Raw genomic sequence first — 23,232 nt, 5'->3', positions numbered from 1 at the left:
TGTTTATTTCATTTTCAAAAAGTTTTTTCCAAACATGTACATAAAACATGTAACTTTATCGATAATTGTTTTACTTCAAAAGAATGCAATTTTCTATATGTACCGTATTAATGTTCTTGTCTGAACCTAGTATAAGGTATACATTTCAATATATTGTGTATGTATTGTATTGAAAGTGTAATATCTGTATGTGGGATGTTAACTGTATAATACACTATACATACTTTGTCCGGTTGATAATTCTTTATCTATGAATATATATATATATTATCGATCGCAGATTTGTTTTAGTTTTGTTTTTTTTCTATATATATTATATATATATATATATATGTATTCCCGCATATGTTACCACAGGGACCTGGCACGAAAATTTTTAACCAATAGTAACATACTATAATACATATATGTATACTGTTAGTTTAAAAAAATCGTGCCAGGTCCCTGTGTATGTTACCGATCTCAGTATTCCAGGAGTTACTATCAATGTTGTTATAGCCACCTCTGGGCTATGGCATAGCAAAATTAAATTCATCAAAGCTATATGTGTGCGACAACAAATGAGACAGGTTGTTTAATTTGTCCTTTGATTATGTACTTATAAGAAAAAAAAGCTGAAACGCACTTTAGCTGTTTCAAATCAAAGGAAAACATTGTAGACCTGATATTGGTAATTTCCCCCCCTTCTAGAATGCCTCTAGTTTTGCTATGACCACAGGTAATTAGCTCGCTGACAAAAAATATATATATATATAAGTATATATAAGAGATTTTTTGTCAGCGAGCTAAGTACCTGTGGCTATGACACAACAGTCCAGGGGTGGGCACAACGACAGTGATATTAACCCCTGGAATAACGAGATGTAATGTTGCTATGTGATATCATGCCAGTAAAAAATCCGATTGATTGGTACATATGTTGACGCGATCCATATGAAGAGATACAAATATTACAAAATAATATTATAAACCGTGTATATGCATTTTAATTAACAGATATATTAAAGTTTGTAATATTGGAGCAGATCTTTATTATTTCGTGAGTGAATTTCTCATTTCATATTATCTGTGTGTTAATGTATGTCGATGCGTTTTATTTCTTAATATCCTTTACGCTTACAGCTGACTGTATACACATATGATTTTATATAATATAACGTGCCTACAGTATCTCTACGCACTCCCAAATGGGCCCCTGATGATTATCGCTGATAAGTCAATTGAACCATGAAAAACTAACTGTTTTTTCACCTACTGTATGTCTTACAGCACGTGATATACATAATTGCAGACAACATACATATCACGTAGCATACAGTCCGGACGGCCATCTAGCGGTTGCACTTCCAGTAAACACTAGCTGCTTACAAAAATCAACCTGACTGCATTTTGAAAGCTGGCTAGAGCTAAAAATAGAGCCGCTTCTCGGAAAAGGGGAGAGCACTCCTGAGCGCGCGTTGATTTTTGCATTACAAATACATTGTAAATACAGAAGTCAATATTTATGCGGTATATATTTCATCTGTAACAGTACAGATCAGGTAAGAATTTTAATTCATTATATTGCATGCGTCCTTTGTGTGATTAAGATGTGAATAATTGTACATGTACTGTATTTCTACGGCGATGTTGCTATATTGTACTGCAGATATTGCTTATCACTGTTGTTTTCATTAGTAATCGTGTTTCTCCATTTAGTATCCAATAGGATAAACGACCACAACACATGAAATGTATTTTCACGGCGACAGAGGCACTGGCTTTATTACAAAACTACCATTTATATACATATATCTATAATTAGTGCAAATGTTTAGAAAAATCTCACTCGACACAACAAAATTTTATTCTTTATGAATGTTCATCCCAAAACTCAAAACTCACAAAAAACAATTAACAAGTGTATATCCATCTACCTGAGTCGCCTGAATGACCAACATAGGTATACCGACACGTGTACGTTCCCGTATTATGGAGAAAACAATTTCAACCTAATTCCCCAGTCAAACGGTTGAAATTATATATATATATATATATGTGTGTTCTATATAGGGCCTACATGAAGCCGGAATCTCCTTGTGTATAAACTTGCATGTCAATAAATATTCGTCATTCAAATCAATAAAACTTCGAAGCAAATATTTTGCATACTGGATAGGTCTACATTGATATGATTTATAATGTAAAAGGGGCAGGTCGGTATATAGATTACAGATCAAGGTTTTATTGAAAAATGTTCATTTTGAAGAATTTGTTTGTACACGTACATTTCTGACGTAGCTTTTGCAGTAACCTTGTACCTTGTATTCATGGTACACGTATGTCACATGTGTATATATATAGATGTCAACAAATAATGCTCCAAATCCCCCCCCCCCCCCATTGCATTCCAGCAAGGATTTATAAGTATACGTCCTTGATTCCAGAGATGATTAAGTTCATACCTCTTATTATTACTTGACGTAAATAATACAAAAATAAGATTTATCAAAAATGAAATAAGTGTAAAGTATATTGATGAAAATCTCGATACTGCAAGCACAGGGACCTGGCACGAAATTTTTTACCCAACAGTATATATATATTATTTAACTATATATAGTTAAAAAAAATTCGTGCCATGTCCCCTTGACTGCAAGGATTACTCTATAGCTTCCCCAGGAGTATCGAGGATGGTGCACTAACTCATGGTCCCTGCTACGGTTTCTAACGGCTGTAGTATACTGCCGACTCATGTTATATGTGTATGACATTTTTAAAAATACTAACGACAGAACGTTGTACACCATTAATGAATGAGTGTGTTGTTTCTGGCTTTATGGTGCGGACTAAAGAGAATTAACTCACGGGTAGTGTGAAGTCATAAGTCCTACATACACACGCACGGACAATGGAATCAATCAATAAAATCGATCTATCGATCTATCGATGATGCGTTCACTGCTCATGTTACCAGAATAGTGTTGCATTAATATTGTGAAAAAACCCATCACAATTACCATTCAGCAATATTACCTGCGAAATTGATTTTTTTTTGCTGACAGTGGCATTTCGTGCAAGTTTAGCTCACCATCGTCCGTGGTCCGACGTCTGTTCGTCCGTTTACAATTCTTGTTACCGTAATTTCTTTAAAAAACATACACACAAAAGGGATCTGTCTCAAATCTGATATGCAGGTTCCCCATGAACCATAGTTGTGCATATTATATTTTAGGATCGATCTGTCAACGAAATGACCGACAGTGTGCCATCTTGAATATAGTGTGTTATCACTATTTCTCAGAAAGTACTGAAGGGATCTTTCCAAAATTTCACAGGTATCTTTTCCTTGGTGTCTCATTATATCTATTGCATTTTGAGACCAATCTGAAAACAAGATGGCCGACAGTCAACCATCTTGGATTTAGAGGTTTTTTTTAGACAATTGAAGTTACTTATCAATGTTTGCAAGAAAGTACTGAAGATATCTTTCCCAAATTTCATATGTGTGGTTTCTAACATGAGATCCATACGAAAACAAGATGGCCGACAGGCAGCCATCTTGGATATTGACAATTGAAGCATTTATCACTATATTGTGTATTTTTTATTTATTTTGTATTTTTACAAATTTCATATTACTATTTCTAAGAATACCAAATTAATCTTAGAAATAGGTTCACCTCTATCCTGTCAAAAAGGGCACAAACCTTATATAGTCCTTTGATTGATTTTGAGACTAAAAGGAGTTCTACAGATGCTCTACAGGGAAGTGCATTTTGACCTTATTTTTTTCCTAAATGAATTCTGCGAAGATTCTTGTTTTTGAGGTTTTCCTCCACGAATTCCATCGGATATATGTTCCAAAAAAGTGTAAGACAGATTTGTTATATCATATTTTCTTTAAATCTTTGTTATAGCTTATTTTCGTTGATAAAAAAACCATTTGTAAGTGACAATTTTTAGAAGTTTCATTTGAAGTCATACTTTGCACAGTCTATTGAAATAAAACTACTGTAAACAAAAGGGGGATATATAGGTAATAATTATGTCTTCAAGACACTTCGATTAAAATTGATTAGTAAATTATTTTAAGACATGTTTTTTGTGTGTTAATTTTATAGGCTTCATATATAAATAATTCATCATTCAAATTATTGGTTTTTTTTTCAAAATCTTTTAAGATTAGGCATCTTTCTATGCATATTATTTTAAGATATTATCTTCTTCTCATCAACAATACTTTTACCTGTGTAAATATTGAGATTGAAATAGAATTTAAGTTTTTTTTATGTTTTTTTTTTTTTTTTTTTTTTTGCTGGGGGGGGGGGGCTTAGATGATAACAATTGTGTGTATATAGATATATATATATATATAGGTAATTTTTGTGATAATCCTGTTTCAATTAAACATTAAACACAGAGCTACCGCCATCCATCTCGCCCATTGGTAGTCCATGACAAAGTGAATCGGCTACAGAATGTTCATATTTGTTTTGTTCTGGTGACTAACATGATATATATGATATTAACACGAGTTCATTATGTCAACAATATCTTATTCATAATTCTGCAAAAATGACAGACAATATTTATAAATAAGATCAGAATGCAAGACTATGACTTATATTAGGATATCATTTCACCTCTGTTTAAATTCTATATTCATATACATGTACAAACATGAAAGGTCACATGGGATATCCTTGTCCGACCATCTCTGCCAGGTAATAGTTAAAAGACAACGCATTTCCCACATAAACTGAATTTGATGCGGCATTGTTGCCTGTTACTAGCATACTGTCAACCAACTTGTTTTCGCAGTGACATAATTTCTTGTTTTAACACCTTGTAACATTTTCAAAGCGATTTTATTTCTCAAGATATTATTTCGTTTATGTTTTATTTGCTTATTTTAGAGCATCTTGAAAAATTCTCTCTGGTTTTATTTTTGCGTTTCCTCATCGCTTACGATTTTTTAGTAACAATTAGTTACTTCATGGATAGATTTACGTGTCAGACGTTAGAAGGTATAATCAAATAAACATATAGGTATTTAAATTGTTTTAACTTAATTTCAATTATTTTGGTTGTTCCATGTTATTAATTATTAATGTTAGCTACGTTGGGGTGTTCTGTTGACTGGTTTTTGAAATATAACTTAAATGCAATATCAGGATAGAAAATATGTAATTAACAATAATAAATTATTAATTCTGGTTAATACATTTAAAAAAAATCTTCTCCATAGGCAGTATACATAAGTTTTTAGTTCCCTATAATTCTTCAATGATTCGGAATAACCTTTTTGGCAAAGACAATAAAATGAAAAAGTATTGTTATTGTTTTTGTAATCAACAACTTTTGTTTTAACTCTGACTCTGAGGGAAAGTTACGCGAGTCGCCTTGAGTAAGACATGTCAACATTGCAAAAGTGAAAAATAAAATAAGTAAATAGAATACAAACTAGACGAAAATAAATATTTATCTGTTTCACCGTAAAATAGACAAAAATGTTGATGTTTTCGGTTCTTGTATTTTACGACCTTCCCTACCAGAACCATCTAGTATATATGACAGCTATAACACTCTAATGGGATATCATAAATAATGTTGACGAGTCTATTAGCCCAAGATAAAGTAATTTATAATAGAATTCACCAAAACAGCAACATGAATTATTTAAAGAGAAAAATGACAAATCCATAAATGTATTTGATTTACTAACTAAATAATCAAATACTGTAACAGGGAAAAATCCTTCTTTGGTGATGAACATTTTTCATCCATTAACAATAAAAAATTAAGCAAAAATTGACCATGAATATTTATGGGATAAATGTGACAGATTAATTTTGAAAAATGAGTAGGAGGAGATAATCTGTAAAATAATTGTGACGATAGTGAAAATTAAATCCGTGAATATGACGTAATGAGAAAATATTGGAAAACAGTGACTTATAAATCGTAGATTGTATGTGACAAAATAAGACAAAATATAGCAAGAATGAGACGAAAGTAAGAAAAAATTCTAGAACGAATGTGAATAAAGTAAGACAATATCGTAGAATGAAATTCAGAAAAAAAAGAGAAATTCCGTAATATAAATGTGATCAAAGTAAGAAAAGAAATTGTGTAGGATGTGCATGTATGTGACGAAAGTGAGAACAAACGTGGAATGAATGTGAGGAAAAAAGGAAAATAGTAGAATGAATGTGGCGAAGATAGAAAAAAATCATAGAATAAATTTGGAAAAAGAAAGAAAAGATCGTATAATAAGTGTGACAAAGGTAAGAAAAGATCGTAGAATAAGTGTGACAAAGGTAAGAAAAGATCGTAGAATAAGTGTGACAAAAGTCAGAATTCACCGTAGAATAAGTTTGACAAAAGTCAGAAAAGATAGTAGGATGTATGTGACAAAAGTAACAAATAAATCGTAAGAATGAAATAATGTGTCATAAGTAAGAAACAAATCATAAAATGAAAGGAAGAAAAATTGGAATGATTGTTACGAAAGTAAGGGAAAATGTAGAATGATTGTGACGAAATAGAGGGAAAATGTAGAATGATTGTGACGAAATAGAGGGAAAATGTAGAATGATTGTGACGAAAGTAAGGGGAAATGTAGAATAATTGTGACGAAAGTAAAAAAAAATCGTAGAATGAATATGAAGAAAATATGAACAAAGTAAGAGAGAAGTAGAAAGAATGTTATTTAAGTAAGATAAAAGGCTGCAACTAACAACAACAAATCGTAAAAGGAAAGGAAAAATTCGTAGAAAGAAAAAAGAAAATGAATGCGACGAAATCAAGAAAAACGTAGAATGAATGCGACGAAAGGAAGAAGAAAAATGGAGAATGGGTGAGAAAGTCAGAAAAAGAATAGAATATGAATGTAACAAAAACCAAAAATGTAATTAAAGTTAGAAAAACAAAAATTCTGAAAGTAAAAGAATTGTTTTGTAGAATGAATTGCGCCTCCTGTAAGAATGGTTTTGGGGAAGCGATAGATAGGAATAAAAAAGTTTTGTAGAATTCGAATAAGATTGTAAGACTTAAATAAAGGATATGTATTTTGTATATACAGATGTATTTGTCATTCATTTGATGAATGGGGGCGTGTTGAGACCTGTTTGATTACAAAATGCCACTTGTAAAATGTGTTTATTTATGTCTTTATTTACTTTTTACCCTAAAATTATTTGTTCATGCGAAAAAAACACCATTTTGCTGATATTGCATAAATATATGTTTGAACATCAAGTCCATACTCAAAATAACAAAAAATCAATGTTTTATTGTTGATAGTTCAATAAATGCTGTATCGATGGAAACGAATATCTGTTGATCTTAAACAATGTCCGTATGTCCGTTCTTGTCTTGCATACGTTTAGCAATTTCACAATCTCTCAGAATATTTGCAAATTGCATCTTAGGTTTTGTATTGGATAGTCAAAACCATTGATGTAATATTGTTGATGTTATACGGCATTTGTTGATGTTATAGTGGCATTTGTTGATGTTATAGTGGCATTTGTTGATGTTATAGTGGCATTTGTTGATGTTACAGTGACATTTGTTGATGTTATAGTGGCATTTGTTGATGTTACAGTGGCATTTGTTGATGTTACAGTGGCATTTGTTGATGTTACAGTGGCATTTGTTGATGTTAAAGTGGCATTTTTTATGTTATAGTGGCATTTGTTGTTTGTTTGACACATTTCAACGCGACATGTTTCATTATATCCATTAAAACGATTTTTTCTTATTCAAATATATAATAACATTAAACTTGTTTCGAAAAAAAATGTTCAATTCACCAATATTAAAAATCAATTTTTTGAGTATTCATTTAACACAATGCTCATATTAAATGGTAGAAAATCGTGTTTAAAACTTCTAATGGTAAATCGATTGAGATTTTAAGTACTCTGCTAATAACCATTGGGTAGAAGGTAATCATCAAAGCACATGGCTCCGACAATAACTCTTTCCTCCATCGGTGGCGTGCTCAGTCACGTCTCTACGGTAACATATACTGGCCACACACACCCCTGAGTTGATTATGTGTAGCCATAATAGGTAGATACATATGGCTTTTGACCTTTTGACCTATAACTACATTGGTCATTTATGTGTTATTAAAGATGTTTTTGATGACACGTGATGTAAATTATGTTTATATGTTCCATGGAAGTCAATTTCGTTATTTGTATTTCAATCAGATTATTTTTTATGTTATATGGAGATGTAACACAAAATCCTTGTGTCCTCTCGTAAATTTTGATTACTCACCAAGTAAGAAAGATGTTTGTTTTTTGGATGTTTGCAATGCTATCCAAGCGTTAGCTTTTGTGTGTTTCAACTAATTTCATTTTAGTTTTGAACTAATTTCATATCTGTATGTGACAGCTGTCCTTACATATCTGACATCTCACAACCCAAGGATGATTAGACCTATATTGCTTTCCATAACTTTAAGCTGTGGGTAATACCGATTAGCCGGTAGAATGTATTCACATTGTATGGAGGGTGGCTAAGCGGCGGTCAGCTCAACAATGATATCACTAAATATCCTAAACTTCTGTCATTTTGGAAGCTATATTTATATCATTCATTATCCTTTTAATTTTCAGGTTTCTGTTGATAGTATCATCTTCACAGTTGTTTATTCTGGGTTTTTTTAAACAGCAAAGATGTCAAAATCAGAGCTTCATTCCAACAACAGAGGACGGCGTCCAGTAGAGCGAGAGAAAATGAGGCCCTGGCTCATTAAACTCCTTAACAGTAATAAAACGGGCGGGCTGACCTGGGAGGACCGAGACGAACGTACCTTCAGGGTCAACTGGAAACATGGCGCTCGTAATGGTTGGAACATCGACAAAGATGCCAACGTGTTTGAGCTCTACGCCATTCATACAAGTATTGTTAGCTAAATCAGACCTATTATTAATGACTTGGTTAAATGCGCTTAATATTTTGTTGATTATGTTAATTAATTTTATTGATTTGTATTTATTAAAACTACAACAAAAACAAAGAATTTGCCGTAGAGTTTATGTTGTTGTTTTAAGAATTCTTTTGTTTATTTTTGCTTTGTGCCGTAAACTTCATCAGAGTAATATTGTTTTCAATTATATATATTATTGGGGATATCAATATGAAAAAAATATTGTAAATTTATTGATAAAAAATACATCCAATCAATATGACCACAATTTGATAACATTTGCTTTGATTGCATATTTTCTCTTTTATAAAATAATTGTTTAAATAGAAAGAAAATATTCATGATGCGTTTAGGCGACGAGTCATAGATTAATAACCTACGCAAAATTTTATATAATTTTCCGATTTGAAATTGAAATGTTTCTACTCGTTTCTACCGCTTAATATCTAATTTGTAAATGACAGAAATGTTCTATGGCGATTAACTTTATAATCATATATTACTATCTCTCCCCTTCGACAAAGCGTGAAAAAGCAAAAAATTGACTTAAAAACAGGGCCTAGCTCTTAAATATATAGTCAAGAAATTTGTAAACAATATAAGTGTCAACATGATTTCTTAGAAAGCGCCATGTTTATAAATACTTTTTAGATTACGTTAGATTTCCACATCATGTGTGAAAAATAAGCTGTGTATTTGTTCAAATCTTTTCTTCTTCATTTGTTTTTATTTAACACATACCTATTCTAAAATAAACTTTCGAAAATCGCTTCTGACTTGCAGATTAGCTTTATGAAATTGTCCATGTGTTAATGTGTGTAATGTTTTCAAAAATCATTTGTAATCGACCTAGTTTCTGTTTTCAAAAATCACACATTTCCTTGAATCCTAGTTTCACTTTAAGAAACATAACATTATCATGGTTAAGATGTGGAGCATGTGCGTGCTATGATCATATTTCATTAGATTTATATTCTGAATGGAATACAAAACAACTGTTTGTATTATTTACAGCAGGTAGGTGAAGCAAGGATCGCTATACACAGTACTAGTATTGTTATAAGCTCGGCATTTTTTTAAAAATTTTATTACTCTATTTATTATTTATACAGGGTATTTCTAACTTTGAAATAAGATCAGATCATATCATCAACACTTTCAACCAAATGAATACTGCGAAATATCAAATCTTGCGGGGATATGTGCTCTATGTGTTGTTCTATGCTTGAATATTTGCAGAGTCATAGGAAAATAAACATAAAAACATTATTATTTCAATTAATACTTAATTTCACTGAGAATGTCTTCCGTTCTTTGTTTACAATAATTCAAGTTTTACTATAACTGCATGCTTTTTTTCTGATAAAAGAAGCATATTAAAGATGCTCCACCGCCGACAAAGCATAAATGATATTCCTCAGTTGAACAATAATTGGTGTTTGATCGTGTATATATATATGTCTAATTAACACAAAAATTATATAAAATGATTTATTTCGCCTTTGGTGCATGCACAATCAGTACTTCCTTCCATATAGGATATAGCGACACGGAATTTTTTCGGGATGCAATTAATTATTTTTCATATTTTTAACTTGAAGTAAAATTAGAAGCTCAAACTTTTCAATGGTGGTAATGGTGTAAAGTAAGTAACTTTTGTAATTGAAGAAAAATACTAAATCGTCTGCTCCTGTTTTTGATAGTGAAAAAATACCATTTGTCAGCGGTGGAGCGTCTTTAATCAATAATTGAATTTGTGGAATGTGTCTTTAATTATTTGCCAATTTTTTTTTATGTATTTTTGCTGACACCATGCAAATAAAATAACCTGTTGGTGTTTTAATTTCTTTAAAACAAATGAGAATAATACAAAGTGCGTTAATTTAGTATCGATCTAAACTTGGAACAGTGAATCACTTTTTCCTGCCCTGAATATACATGTGTAGTAACTGAATATTAATTGTGTGAACTGATGAAACTTTGAATACTAATATATATTTACATACCTCAACATATCGCAATATCATAGATACAAATACATTTTATTAATATTCCTGCGTTGTAACTACTTGTTTTGTTGTGTCAGACTTTATTTTAACAATTTTTGACAAATTTGTTTTCGTAAAATGTACAGTATCTTTAAAATATTACTTTTTAATAGCATAGAATACTTTCGCGCTAGGTTCGATAGCTTATGCTTTTTTGTCAATCTACAATATGCCACCCCCTTATTTTTTCCAATTTGGTACTCCAATTGTTCTGTTCTCCTACAGAATACTGCCATAATTATGATATTAAGGTGTTTTTTTTAATTTATTTTCCCATGTCACTTAAGTGTGATAAATGACAACAAAACTTAATTCTCAGTTGTTGGAAATGAAAACAAAATAAAGCTAGTTTCTCTAAGTAAGCACTCTTTAAACTTTGTTGTGAAAATATATCAAATCATTGTCATTAAAAGTAAGTAAAAAAATTATAAAAAAAATACGTACTAAGATCATGGGTTAAAATAATTTTTTTTTGTTTCTCAATTTTTGTTTCGTTTTCCCTTGTCAAACGACTGCAAAAAAGTTAACAAAGTCAACTAGTTCAATAAAAATGTTGAAAGCTGAAATAACACAAAATTCTAAAAAATGGCATATTTAATATTGCAATATTCAAAAAATATATCGATATATTTCTAGATATTTGTATACATTTAAGATGCTCCACCGTCGACAGAACTTCATCATTTGAACAATAATTGGTGTTTAATCGTGTGTATATATATGTCTAATTTACACAAAAAATAATATAAAATCATTTATTTTGCCTCTATGCATGGGAAATCAGTACTTCATTCCATGTAGGATATAGTGCCACGGAATTTTTTCGGGATGCAACTAATTATCTTTTATATTTTTAACTTAGAATGAAATGAGAAGCTCAAACATTTCAATGGTTGTAATGGTGTTAAGTAAGTAATTTTTGTAACAATTCGTCTGCTCCTGTTTTTGATAGTAAAAAAATAGCATTTGTCAGCGGTGGAGCATCTTTAAACGCACATGTACATGTATATGAAAACATATTTTCGTCATTGAAATATGTGATATGCATCAATTTCTGTATTTAATATTCTCTCATTTCCATACTTCATAATAAAACATCAATGATTACCTGTTGGTACAAGTGTAAGACCCAGTTCATATTGTTTATTAAAGATCCATTCTAATTATTTATGATAGCTTAATATTTGAAGATGTACGTGCCGTAACTGGGCGAAAATTTTGACATGTAATTTTTTTCTTTAGCAATCTATTGAAAACCATAAGTTTTGATGAATTAAGCTGTTAAAATCATTTCAATGGACAGACACATATGATACCTTATCATGTTACTTACAAAACAGACATTATTCGCTGTAAAATTCTTGTTATACTTGGTAGTATTGCCAAAAATCATATTCAGCTATTATTTGTACTTGTGAAATTAAAACCTATGCATTGAAAGTATTGTAATTTTCAAAATGTTGGTAACTTTTGGTGGTGAATAACATATCAAACTCTTTTTTTAATTCGTGAGTATGAAAAATACGGCACATATAACTTTTAAGCAGGGGGAATAAAATAATAAAAACTCAACGATATCTATATTATGTAGTTTCAGTTGCTTGAAAAAAAATAAAATCAACTTTTCTTACAATATTCAGATTTCACTCTATAAATATCAAACCAGAACATACTACAGAGCTCAATTTTGTTTTTATTAAGGATTTAAACACAATTGTCATTTATCAATAAATGAATTGATATTAAATAACTCTCATAGCTCTTGTTAGTTTTCTTCAAATTTACATGGGAATTCAGTGTTAAGTCTTAGTTCATTTCGCCATGCTGTCTTAAATGTTACATTTACTGTTCATTTTAGTTTGCTATGTCCTTAGTTAGTTATCTTTATTTTGTATTTCGGTTCGTTTCGTTTTGACACGATCGGTTTTCAGTGATTGCTTTGTTATTCTGCACTCATGTTGTTACGTGATGTACTATTGGTCCCTAAATTGTTTTTTTTTTGTATCTCGTTTTTTTCGTATTTTATCTTTATAGTTTAAAACCGTATACAGCAGCTGCTATTCCAGGTACAGTCTGTTATTTTATTTTCTTGTCAAATTGGAAACCCTTTTTGATTCAATTTGAAGTAAATAATATTTTTTATAAGTTGGCTATATTTCAATATCTATTTTTTGAATGTTTAGGAACTAACCAATTACAATTTTGTAGGTTTTAGGTTATTTTATAAAGATTAAGATTTAACTTCCACTGGAAAGTGTCAGTTTACCTAGATATGTTTATATGTTGAAAAATGAATAGCGAAAAGAGAAGTATTGAGTCGTTTTGGAAACTATTGTAAAGCTTATAAAGGTCCATTGCCTTTCCGAAACAAAATGAAATATTAAAAATAATAATAACAAAAGAAAATATATCTCGATGGCCTAAGATGAGGTTACAACACCAAATAATGCAAAATATCATTTGTAATCTATATTTTACATATCAAATAATCAAAAGTCGTTTCGGAAAGGTAGTGGGCCTTTAAGTATTTCTAGTCTTTTACTTTTTGTCCTGATTTGAATACCACTAACATTGTGTGGTTGTTTCGGTGTTTTCACCGACATGTAGGTACAAACCAGACACCAAGGTTTATCAATAACCAGGCTGATATGTCAGTTATTATTCAAGTATGAACTTGCTTATAATTGTAAAAGTATGATTCATTCTTATATCACCGTGTATATTTGAATCATTATATAAACTTGTTCGTGAACCAATTATTCCTTATTTCACAAAGCAACCTATCAATGGCGGATATTGTGGACTATAAGACATTCATAAGCCGAGGGTTTTACAACATTTTGTGATCCCGAAGATTTAGCCTACTAAGATGTATGTGTGTTTTGTGTGTGACTTTTTAATTTGCATTTTTTAAAGTCTTGCCAATTTTCTATTCAATGATGAAAAACAATTAATTAAAACCATTCCAAACAGCGAAACTACACATTTTGGGCATATTTGAATGTGTCATCTACAACTAGGTAAATAGATTAAGACGAATGTTACGTGTGTTTAATTAATAGGTCATTATTTGAGAGTTAAGATTTTGCATTTCTTCCTTATTATCAATCACAATAACGTCAAAGCCAGGCCAAGCCAGGCCAAACAAACTTAGTGTAACTGTAGTGGTTATTGATGTTATGCTTTTCTGATAAAAAATGATTGATAAAAATGATATTTCAAATAAAATGCGAAAAAAAATTAAGAAGTTATTGCTGATTTTCTGAAAATCACACCTGTGCAAAATGCGAGACCATCCGGTTTCAGCTTACAAACCGGAAGTGACGTAGCAACAGTGACCCGCCAGAAAGAAAAACATATATCAGATGTTAAAGTGAATAGTCGGGCAAAGAAAACCAATCTTAATGTGTTCATTGGCCTTCCAAAAGTTCTCACATATTAATAGGACGGTCAAGTTCTGCTTAGTTTCCCAGTTCTGACCATTAAAGTAAAGAAAAGTTGAAAGCATTGAAAGCGAGGCTGCGTGGAAATGTAACCACAACATAGTGAGCCGGGAGGACGTTTTAGAATTTTCATACTTTAAATTAATTTCTTCGTACGCAGACAGATTTTGACGAGAGATTTTATTTTTCCATTTCATAAGAAATTATACTGGATACATTCACACCATTTTTACCGACTTTAGCCATCCTTGCCTGACTGTTCACTTTAATTAAGTCAACTAAAGTGCACCAAGAACAAACATTTTTGCTTCTGTTCCATCAACTAATATTTACTTATTTTTTTCATTTATTCTTAACATTATTCAACATTTCATGAATTTATTTTGTTGATATATGATTTGTGTTGATCAAACCATTCTTCTTCAAGATCAAGAGTCGGATTCATAGGGTTGAGTACATTTTTCGCAAGACACATATAGAGTAACTGTAACATGTTGATTAAGCCAACACAAATTAAGGTTAATTGTAATTTCTTTAAACAGGACGGCACACTAGAGACCAACCTCCAAATCCTAAACGATGGAAAGCGAACTTCCGGTGTGCACTAAATAGTCTGAGCGACGTCATAGAGGTCAAGGCAAAGGGCACCACAAAAGGAAACAATGCGTATCGGGTGTTTAAATTTCTCGATGAAAAAAAGAAATCCGTTAAAAGACAGAGTAAGTAAACTGTAGATAACTATTATCATAATAGAGTATATGATTTTTATTTGTATGAAATTGACATCTGACATTAAATCCGTTTTTTTATTTTCAATTGTATTACGATCATTGATTGTTGTTTACTGTAAACCAACATATTTTTACGTTTGATGAGATTTCACGTTTTCTATTCAATTACAATTAAGTTTATCAACAGTAAATCGTGAAATCAAATCGTCGTGAAAAGGCATAAAAACGCGAAAACAAGTTGCCGCGAAAAAATTTGTTTCCTACATAAATAATGTTAACGATGCTCCTCTGCCGATAGAGCATAAATGATACTCATCATTTGATCATTTGAACAGTAATTGGTGTGTAATTGTGTATATATGTGTCTTATATAAAAAAAAAAAAAAAAAAGAAAAAATACAAAAAAATACAGTATGAATATTTTATTTTGATCTTGGTGCATGCGCAATCAGTACTTCATTCCATAATGGACATACATGTAGTGCTATTGATTGCTTTCGTGACGCAATAATTTTTTTAAATATATTTTCTTAAATTAAAATAATGAGCGTCAAATTTTAAATTCACTATCGTTATATACGTAGCCTCATAAATTTAATCGTAATGGTGTGTCCAGTTAGAAAATTTCGCCATAAACCCTCAAAGAAAAGGACGCTGGGGCTACATGTTCTATCTAGACCACAAAAATCGTTTGTGTATAGTCATAATTGATAATTTATCACAAAAGACGTCTGATACCCAATATTTTCGCCCGTATGATATCTTTACATAGTTCACTAGTATAATTTAACCTGGATCGATTTTCATTGGCTGTGGCGGGCAGAAAATGTTAAGTCAAGAAAAATGACATGACGTCAAGATTATACGTGTATACGTGTAGGAAGGCAGGAACTTAAAAAAGGTGGCTGCGTCCGATGGACTGTTGCAACACATTTTAGCAATGTAGATTTTTGTGGTTATGTGATAAAAAGTATATTAAATTTCTGTTCATTTCTCATATGAGATGTTTTTACAAACTAGTCTCGAAATTTTCAAATAAAAAACTTGAGACTCGCTTAAAAAATCTCATCTCATATGAAATGACTGGATGACCTGTCCCAACGAAGAACCGAAGTCTATCTCCTATGTTTGATTAGTAACTCCAAACTCGGCGAAAGAAGAATTCTAAGACTTAAATCTACCAGTGACAACGACAATGATTTTATCCTTGTAAAGATACAAACAGTAGGGTAGAGAATATGTAAACAGGACATATACATGTAGGCAGCAATGAAATAGTTCAGTACATATTACACATCTACTACAATATACAGAAAAAGTACTGGTTATATCGATGAACTGACCAGAAAATATTCGATTATGTCGACGTCAAACTGTGCATTGATGTCCATGCTGCTAAACAGATAAAAGTTACACGTTTAGTCCAAAATTTAGAGAAATTGCAGGAAAGAAATGTTGGATGGAAGGTAGCAGCATCCAACTACAAATATATCCAACTAGATTACACGTTGTGCATATTCGATACTACACATATGCTTTCGCTATGCTTTTGCTCCAGACACGATTATATTGTGTACTTTCCTTACTTTAAAGGGCAGTCGAGCGATGACTCTGATGATGAGGATAGTGGAGTGGAAAGTCCAACGACTTCCAAGAGACCTACCAGGTCCTACAGTTTACGAACCAAACGTCGGAAGAAATATACTGTTAAAAAGGTAGGGTGTGGATTAAGTGGATAAAAAGTATTTACGAGAAAGATTTAAGCATGCTCTTAACAACGTGGGGATATGAATATAAATTAATAAGGAGAATGATTAAAAAAATTGAAAAGGGTGGGTGTGGATAATTGTCAATTGACTATGACAACATTACAGCAATGCTCTGGCGATACAACAGCGAACTTTCCCTTCTGAATCACCTGGTAATTGTTCTTCGATATTGTATCGCCAATGTATTTAACGGTTTTCAACTTGCCTTAAAATAATCGTTGCTAATGTTTGGGAATATTTTGAAGACGGTATTTACTCATTTTCGGGAACAATGACCTCTGTTTTATAAGGCCATGACCTTCTCGGAGTCTATATATAGCTAAACTCTGTTTTTCTAGGAAGTGGAATCCTCTGATACATCTGATGCTCCGGTCGACAGTCCAAACTCCAGACCTGATGAGGAATCCGAGTTCAGTCTCCCTATTCCCAGCAAGGATACTGACGCCGTCATTCAAGCTCGCGTCAAAACGGAATACAATACAGGTAAATACACTGTATCATTTTGAAACGCCGATTAAAGTTTTCATGTATAACCACGACATAAAAATGGAAAGAAAACTAATTTTTTATGGTCGTTACATAAGAATTTTTAAAAGCTTGGTAACAAATTATTTTTCGAAGTAAATTAATTGCCAAGTGAATTTATGACCCGAATTTTGGTCATAGTTTTAACGAAAATTATACTGAATATCTTTTATGCACAATGTAATGCAGCAAGAAAATGACCAAAATGCTGGTCGCAAATTCACTCAGCAATTTTACTTTGACAAGATAATGTATTACTTTGGTGCAATTTTCAATTATAATGAAAACTGGTTTTATTCTTTTTCGTTACAGAAGAAAAGCTTGGTGTAATTTCCGGAACTTTGCCAAATCATTTCTGTGGATTCGTTATGATTCGATATGGAGAAAAAAACCCGCTATCGGAATCTAAAGGTATATTGTCTTAGTTTTGTAGATATTGAGTTACAAATCTTGATGGTAGATTTCGATCTTTTGTTTAATTAAAATTCGAGCTATGTATTCATTTAAATATTTAGAGGCTTTTTAGGTCATCTGACCCGAAGGGTCAGGATGACCTATAGTCATCATGTTTCGTCCGTCGTCGTGCGCCGTCCGCCGTGCGCCGTGCGCCGTCCGCCGTGCGCCGTCCGCCGTGCGTTAACTTTTCACATTTTGAACTTCTTCTCAAGTTTGACCAGTGGGATTGAGCTGAAACTTACCTAAAATGATCCTGAGATGGTCCCGACAAAGTGTTGTTATTTTTCGGGTCGATCCGAAATCCAAGATGGCCGCCACAGCCGCCATCTTGAAAACACATTTTAAACTTCTTCTCAAGTTCTACCGGTGCGATTTGGCTGAAACTTGCATGAAATGATCCTGACATGGTCCCGACAAAGTGTTGTTATTTTTCGGGTCGATCCGAAATCCAAGATGGCCGCCACAGCCGCCATCTTGAAAACACATTTTGAACTTCTTCTCAAGTTCTACCGGTGCGATTTGGCTGAAACTTGCATGAAATGATCCTGACATGGTCCCGACAATGTGTTGTTATTTTTCGGGTCGATCCGAAATCCAAGATGGCCGCCACAGCCGCCATCTTGAAAACACATTTTAAACTTCTTCTCAAGTTCTACCGGTGCGATTTGGCTGAAACTTGCATGAAATGATCCTGACATGGTCCCGACAAAGTGTTGTTATTTTTCGGGTCGATCCGAAATCCAAGATGGCCGCCACAGGCGCCATCTTGAAAACACATTTTGAACTTCTTCTCAAGTTCTACCGGTGCGATTTGGCTGAAACTTGCATGAAATGATCCTGACATGGTCCTGACAAAGTGTTGTTATTTTTCGGGTCGATCCAAAATCCAAGATGGCCGCCACAGCCGCCATCTTGAAAACACATTTTAAACTTCTTCTCAAGTTCTACCGGTGCGATTTGGCTGAAACTTGCATGAAATGATCCTGACATGGTCCCGACAAAGTGTTGTTATTATTCGGGTCGATCCGAAATCCAAGATGGCCGCCACAGGCGCCATCTTGAAAACACATTTTGAACTTTCTCAAGTTCTACCAGTGCGATTTCGCTGAAACTTGCATGAAATGATCCTGACATGGTCCCGACAAAGTCTTGTTATTTTTCGGGTCGATCCGAAATCCAAGATGGCCGCCACAGCCGCCATCTTGAAAACACATTTTGAACTTCTTCTCAAGTTCTACCAGTGCGATTTGGCTGAAACTTGCATGAAATGATCCTGACATGGTCCCGACAAAGTGTTGTTATTTTTCGGGTCGATCTGAAATCCAAGATGGCCGCCACAGTCTCCATCTTGAAAACACATTTTGAACTTCTTCTCAAGTTCTACCGGTGCAATTTCGCTGAAACTTGCATGAAATGATCCTGACATGGTCCAGACAAAGTGTTGTTATTTTTCGGGTCAATCCGAAATCCAAGATGGCCGTCACAGCCGCCATCTTGAAAACACATTTTGAACTTATTCTCAAGTTCTACCGAAGGGATTTGGCTGAAACTTGCATGAAATGATCCTGACATGGTCCAGACAAAGTATTGTTACATCTCTGGTTGATCCCAAATCGAAGATGACAACCATGACACTATGTATAATTAAGTTCCTATATTTAAAGGCCCTTGGGCCTCTTGTTTGAAATAAAATTTGTTGAAAGAAATTGAAAATGATCCTGACATGATCCTGACAAAGTGACACCATATATAAATAATTTTACTATTGTCAAGGTAGTCAGATGACCGTTAAGGCCCTTTGGGCCTCTTGTTTATGACATAATGACAGTTTTCGATACGATTATTTCATGATTATGTTAACAGCTGAGAAGATGTGTACAGTGTAGCATACAAAAACTACCTTTTTTGTCACCTGTTTGAAAGCTATTTTAATTGGTTTCAGATAATATCCTTAACGACGCCTGTGACGAGGTAAGAACAACTTTATTTCTTTCCAAACAAATATTGTTATCATATTTAAAGATGCTCCACCGCTGACAAATGGTATTTTTTTCACTATCACAAACAGGAGCAGACGATTTAGTATTTTTCTTCAGTAACAAAAGTTTTTTTTTTACTTTACACCATTACCACCATTGGAAAGTTTGAGCTTCTAATTTTACTTCAAGTTAAAATTATGAAAAATAATTGATTGCATCCCGAAAAAATTCCGTGTCACTATATCTTATATGGAACGAAGTACTGATTGCGCATGCACCAAAGTCAAAATGAATTATTTTGTATTATTTTTTGTGTTAAGTAGACATATATATATACGATTAAACGCCAATTATTGTTAAAATAATGAATATCATTTATGCTCTGTCGGCGATGGAGCATCTTTAACATGTCCAATCCAAAAATATTGTTTTCATATTTGACATGTTCAACCCCCAAAAATATTGTTTTCATATTTGGCATGGCCAATTCGACTCTGGGATTAACATTTTAATGTCATTTACAAATTAACTCGTGACCTTGTATAAACCTTTACTTTAAGTTATATTTAGTTACTTCACATCCACCTCTGCCATGAAGTTACGTGTAATGGTAGTGCAATGGTCTTTAAAAGTAGTCAAATAGAACTTCTCTTTTATTTACTGATAAACACCCCAAAGGGGCGGACATTGCAGAAATATTGATGGAAGTTTATGTCCAACATTAACTAAAGGATTAATAACCAGTCTTCATTTTTTTTTTATACTTTTTGCTTTTTGGTTGTGCCCTTGGCAACTAAAATTATCCACGCTAAATCTATTCCTAGATAAATGGGGACATTATATAAACTAATTGGAGCTTGATATGTTTTCCTTTTTCCCCAAAGCAGGATGAGAGCAGCGCTGAATCGGACTCAGACGACGAATCCAATGCCTCTCAAAGCCTTTTTGCCACCAATCCCCCGTCTTCCTCCAGACAAATGTCCATCCCGGAGTATTCCAACTTGTTACTGACGCCTGAATGCCACATGTCAGACCTAAATGTCATGTCCCAATCCATGGACCAACAGGGAAATCTTGTGATTGCAGCTCAAGTAGAAATCCTCGGAGAGGCCGATCGGATCCCTTCTAACACTACACAAATTCCTGTCCCAGTTCGAGGTATTATATAATTGTTTCTCAAATTTTAGCCACAGAAAGTCGTAAACACATGTAACAATGAAAACATTGGACTAAGCTAACTCATGCATAACAAAGACCAGTAACCATGACGACGTTCTTGTCGGAAGTGACCAGTAACCATGACAACGTTCTTGTAAGAACTGTGACAGTAACCAATATTATGACGTCATTGTGAGACCATTGACCTGACCATATTTATTTGACCAGTTACCATATAGAATTTATAATTAAATATGGATCATTGTATATGCAACCACTTGTACCGTATTTTACCCAGTTTTCGAAGCTGCCAATACGATGTTGCAGCTCATACTTTATTAAATGAAGATTTGACAAGAATCAACCTTGAATATTAATATTAGTACCACTAAATGTAACAAAATCTTTGGAGCTGAAGATCCTTTCATTTTTCTTCTTCTTTTTTTCAGACTTGATGGATTCAAATCCGGGCAACTCATCCCAGCAATAGATTTCCTGGTGAGGATGTCCATATACACAACGCTATATCAAGAGCGACTATATCTGGTGTTGTGCTACGAAAAATATACTGAATCGGTGGTCTCATGCAGCTTGAGTTTATCTTTACATACGAAATGTTAATTTGTATTTTGTCAATTTACTAATGTTTCTGTTGTATTTTATCATATATTCATATAAAATTACGTGTACTACGACCTATATTTTTGTGATAATATGAATATTTTGACAACGTGGAATAATTTCTTCATCAGAAAAGTTAACTCACTCTACTTAATTGATGTGGAATTTAAATTAAATTAATGTTTACATAAATGTACAGTTCGACTTCGTTATCTCAAAGTTTTCGGGACCATAGTAAAATTTCAATTTATCTGAATATTCGAGATAAACTAACTTATTTTAACCGATTAGTCAGGATTAATAAATTACTTCGAAAAAGCATTGTCTTCAAATTATTCAAGTTTGAGTTACCGGGATTCATCTGTATCGGTCTAAAACTCCAATTACACTAAATTTGTAAATAACCAAATATGTATGAGCATACTTGTTTTTAATATCCTCTTTGTTCGAGATTATTGATTTACAAAGAAAAAGTAAAACTTTCTTTTGAAAGCATTGATTAATTTATAACCAAAATATATACATTGTATACGATACAAGGCCTACTACAATACATATTACTAAAGACAGCTGGAGTTCTTTAGATGCATTGTGCAATATATGGGACATTTTCGAAAGATACACATGTATGTGCTACTTTTTGTACTCTCTCCAAAACTCATCCTCGATATTCCAGGGGTTCCGATCACTTACGATCTCTACACCCCTGGATTATCTCATAGTGAAATTGAAGGCAGCTCAGCTGAAAATATTTGACCAATCACAGGCTAGCAAAAATTTCCTTTGAAGAATAGAGAGAGTGACGCCATAAATCAAAGTCACACATACAGTCAACCACAGTGTACCGTTATACGGCTCTTTTGATGTACATCAAAGGACTAAATTACCTGTTCATTCTGTTGCCCTTAGTTTTACTAAGAGATAGTCCAGGGGTGTAGAGATCGGAACCCCTGGAGTATCGAGGATGTCCAAAACTTAATAATTTTACAAACAGCTCTTAGACGCTTCTTGTGTTTTCTTTGGTGAGAGATTTCATCCGATTTGAGCCAAATCATAAACATTCCTTTCTGCTGTTACAGTATTATAGGAGATAAAATTACAATATTTGGACAGCATTCAGTACATAATGTACAACTTTATCCTTGTTGGCAATAAAAGTCTACGACAGAGTAAGGATGGAGGTAGATCTCGTTAGTAATTATAAATACATGCACGAGTCGAATCATTCTGAAATGAGTTTTTGTTGATTATATTGATGATGTTGATACATGTTCGTTGTGAAAAAATGTAAATAAAAAATGACTAAAACAAATGGATATTGGTTTTTGTCTTGAAGCACGGAATTTCAAAATGGGAGGAGAAATGTTCGTTTTATGGCTTTTTATGACTCAATTTCTCACAATATTTCTATTTAATGTATAGTTTACATAATCGTTGATATATACCTTTATTTCGGAGATGGATATTATTCAGGTAGGTAGTTATTATTTTACGTCCAGTCCTGTTGAAACTTCTGAAATAACTATGAATGTCCAATCGGAATTTGAAGTTTGAAACGATTTTTCGATTTCTT

General features: G+C 32.8%; 1 protein-coding gene across 4 annotated transcripts; it reads left to right on the top strand.

Moving 5' to 3' along the window:
* Positions 1-1,336: 1,336 nt before the first annotated feature.
* LOC138323913 (interferon regulatory factor 1-like) lies at positions 1,337-22,975 on the top strand. Of its 4 annotated transcripts, none has more exons than XM_069268843.1 (9): positions 1,337-1,541; positions 8,671-8,901; positions 14,963-15,139; positions 16,745-16,866; positions 17,259-17,403; positions 17,758-17,856; positions 19,844-19,872; positions 20,765-21,038; positions 21,488-22,975. In XM_069268843.1, the coding sequence occupies exons 2-9, from the start codon at positions 8,676-8,678 to the stop codon at positions 21,526-21,528; spliced, it is 1,113 nt and encodes a 370-aa protein (XP_069124944.1). In that variant the 5' UTR covers positions 1,337-1,541; positions 8,671-8,675; the 3' UTR covers positions 21,529-22,975. The 4 variants fall into 4 exon arrangements, with proteins under 4 accessions (XP_069124944.1, XP_069124946.1, XP_069124945.1 ...); XM_069268845.1 differs by having other exon boundaries at positions 1,339-1,541; positions 20,768-21,038; XM_069268844.1 differs by lacking the exon at positions 1,337-1,541 and adding an exon at positions 8,475-8,525.
* The last annotated feature ends 257 nt before the right edge of the window (positions 22,976-23,232 follow it).

This window comes from Argopecten irradians, chromosome 5 (assembly GCF_041381155.1).
Source record: "Argopecten irradians isolate NY chromosome 5, Ai_NY, whole genome shotgun sequence".
In the NCBI taxonomy this organism is placed as follows: Eukaryota; Metazoa; Mollusca; class Bivalvia; order Pectinida; family Pectinidae; genus Argopecten; species Argopecten irradians.
The sequence above is the reverse complement of the archived record's forward strand: the minus strand, read 5'-3'. Positions and strand labels throughout refer to the sequence as shown.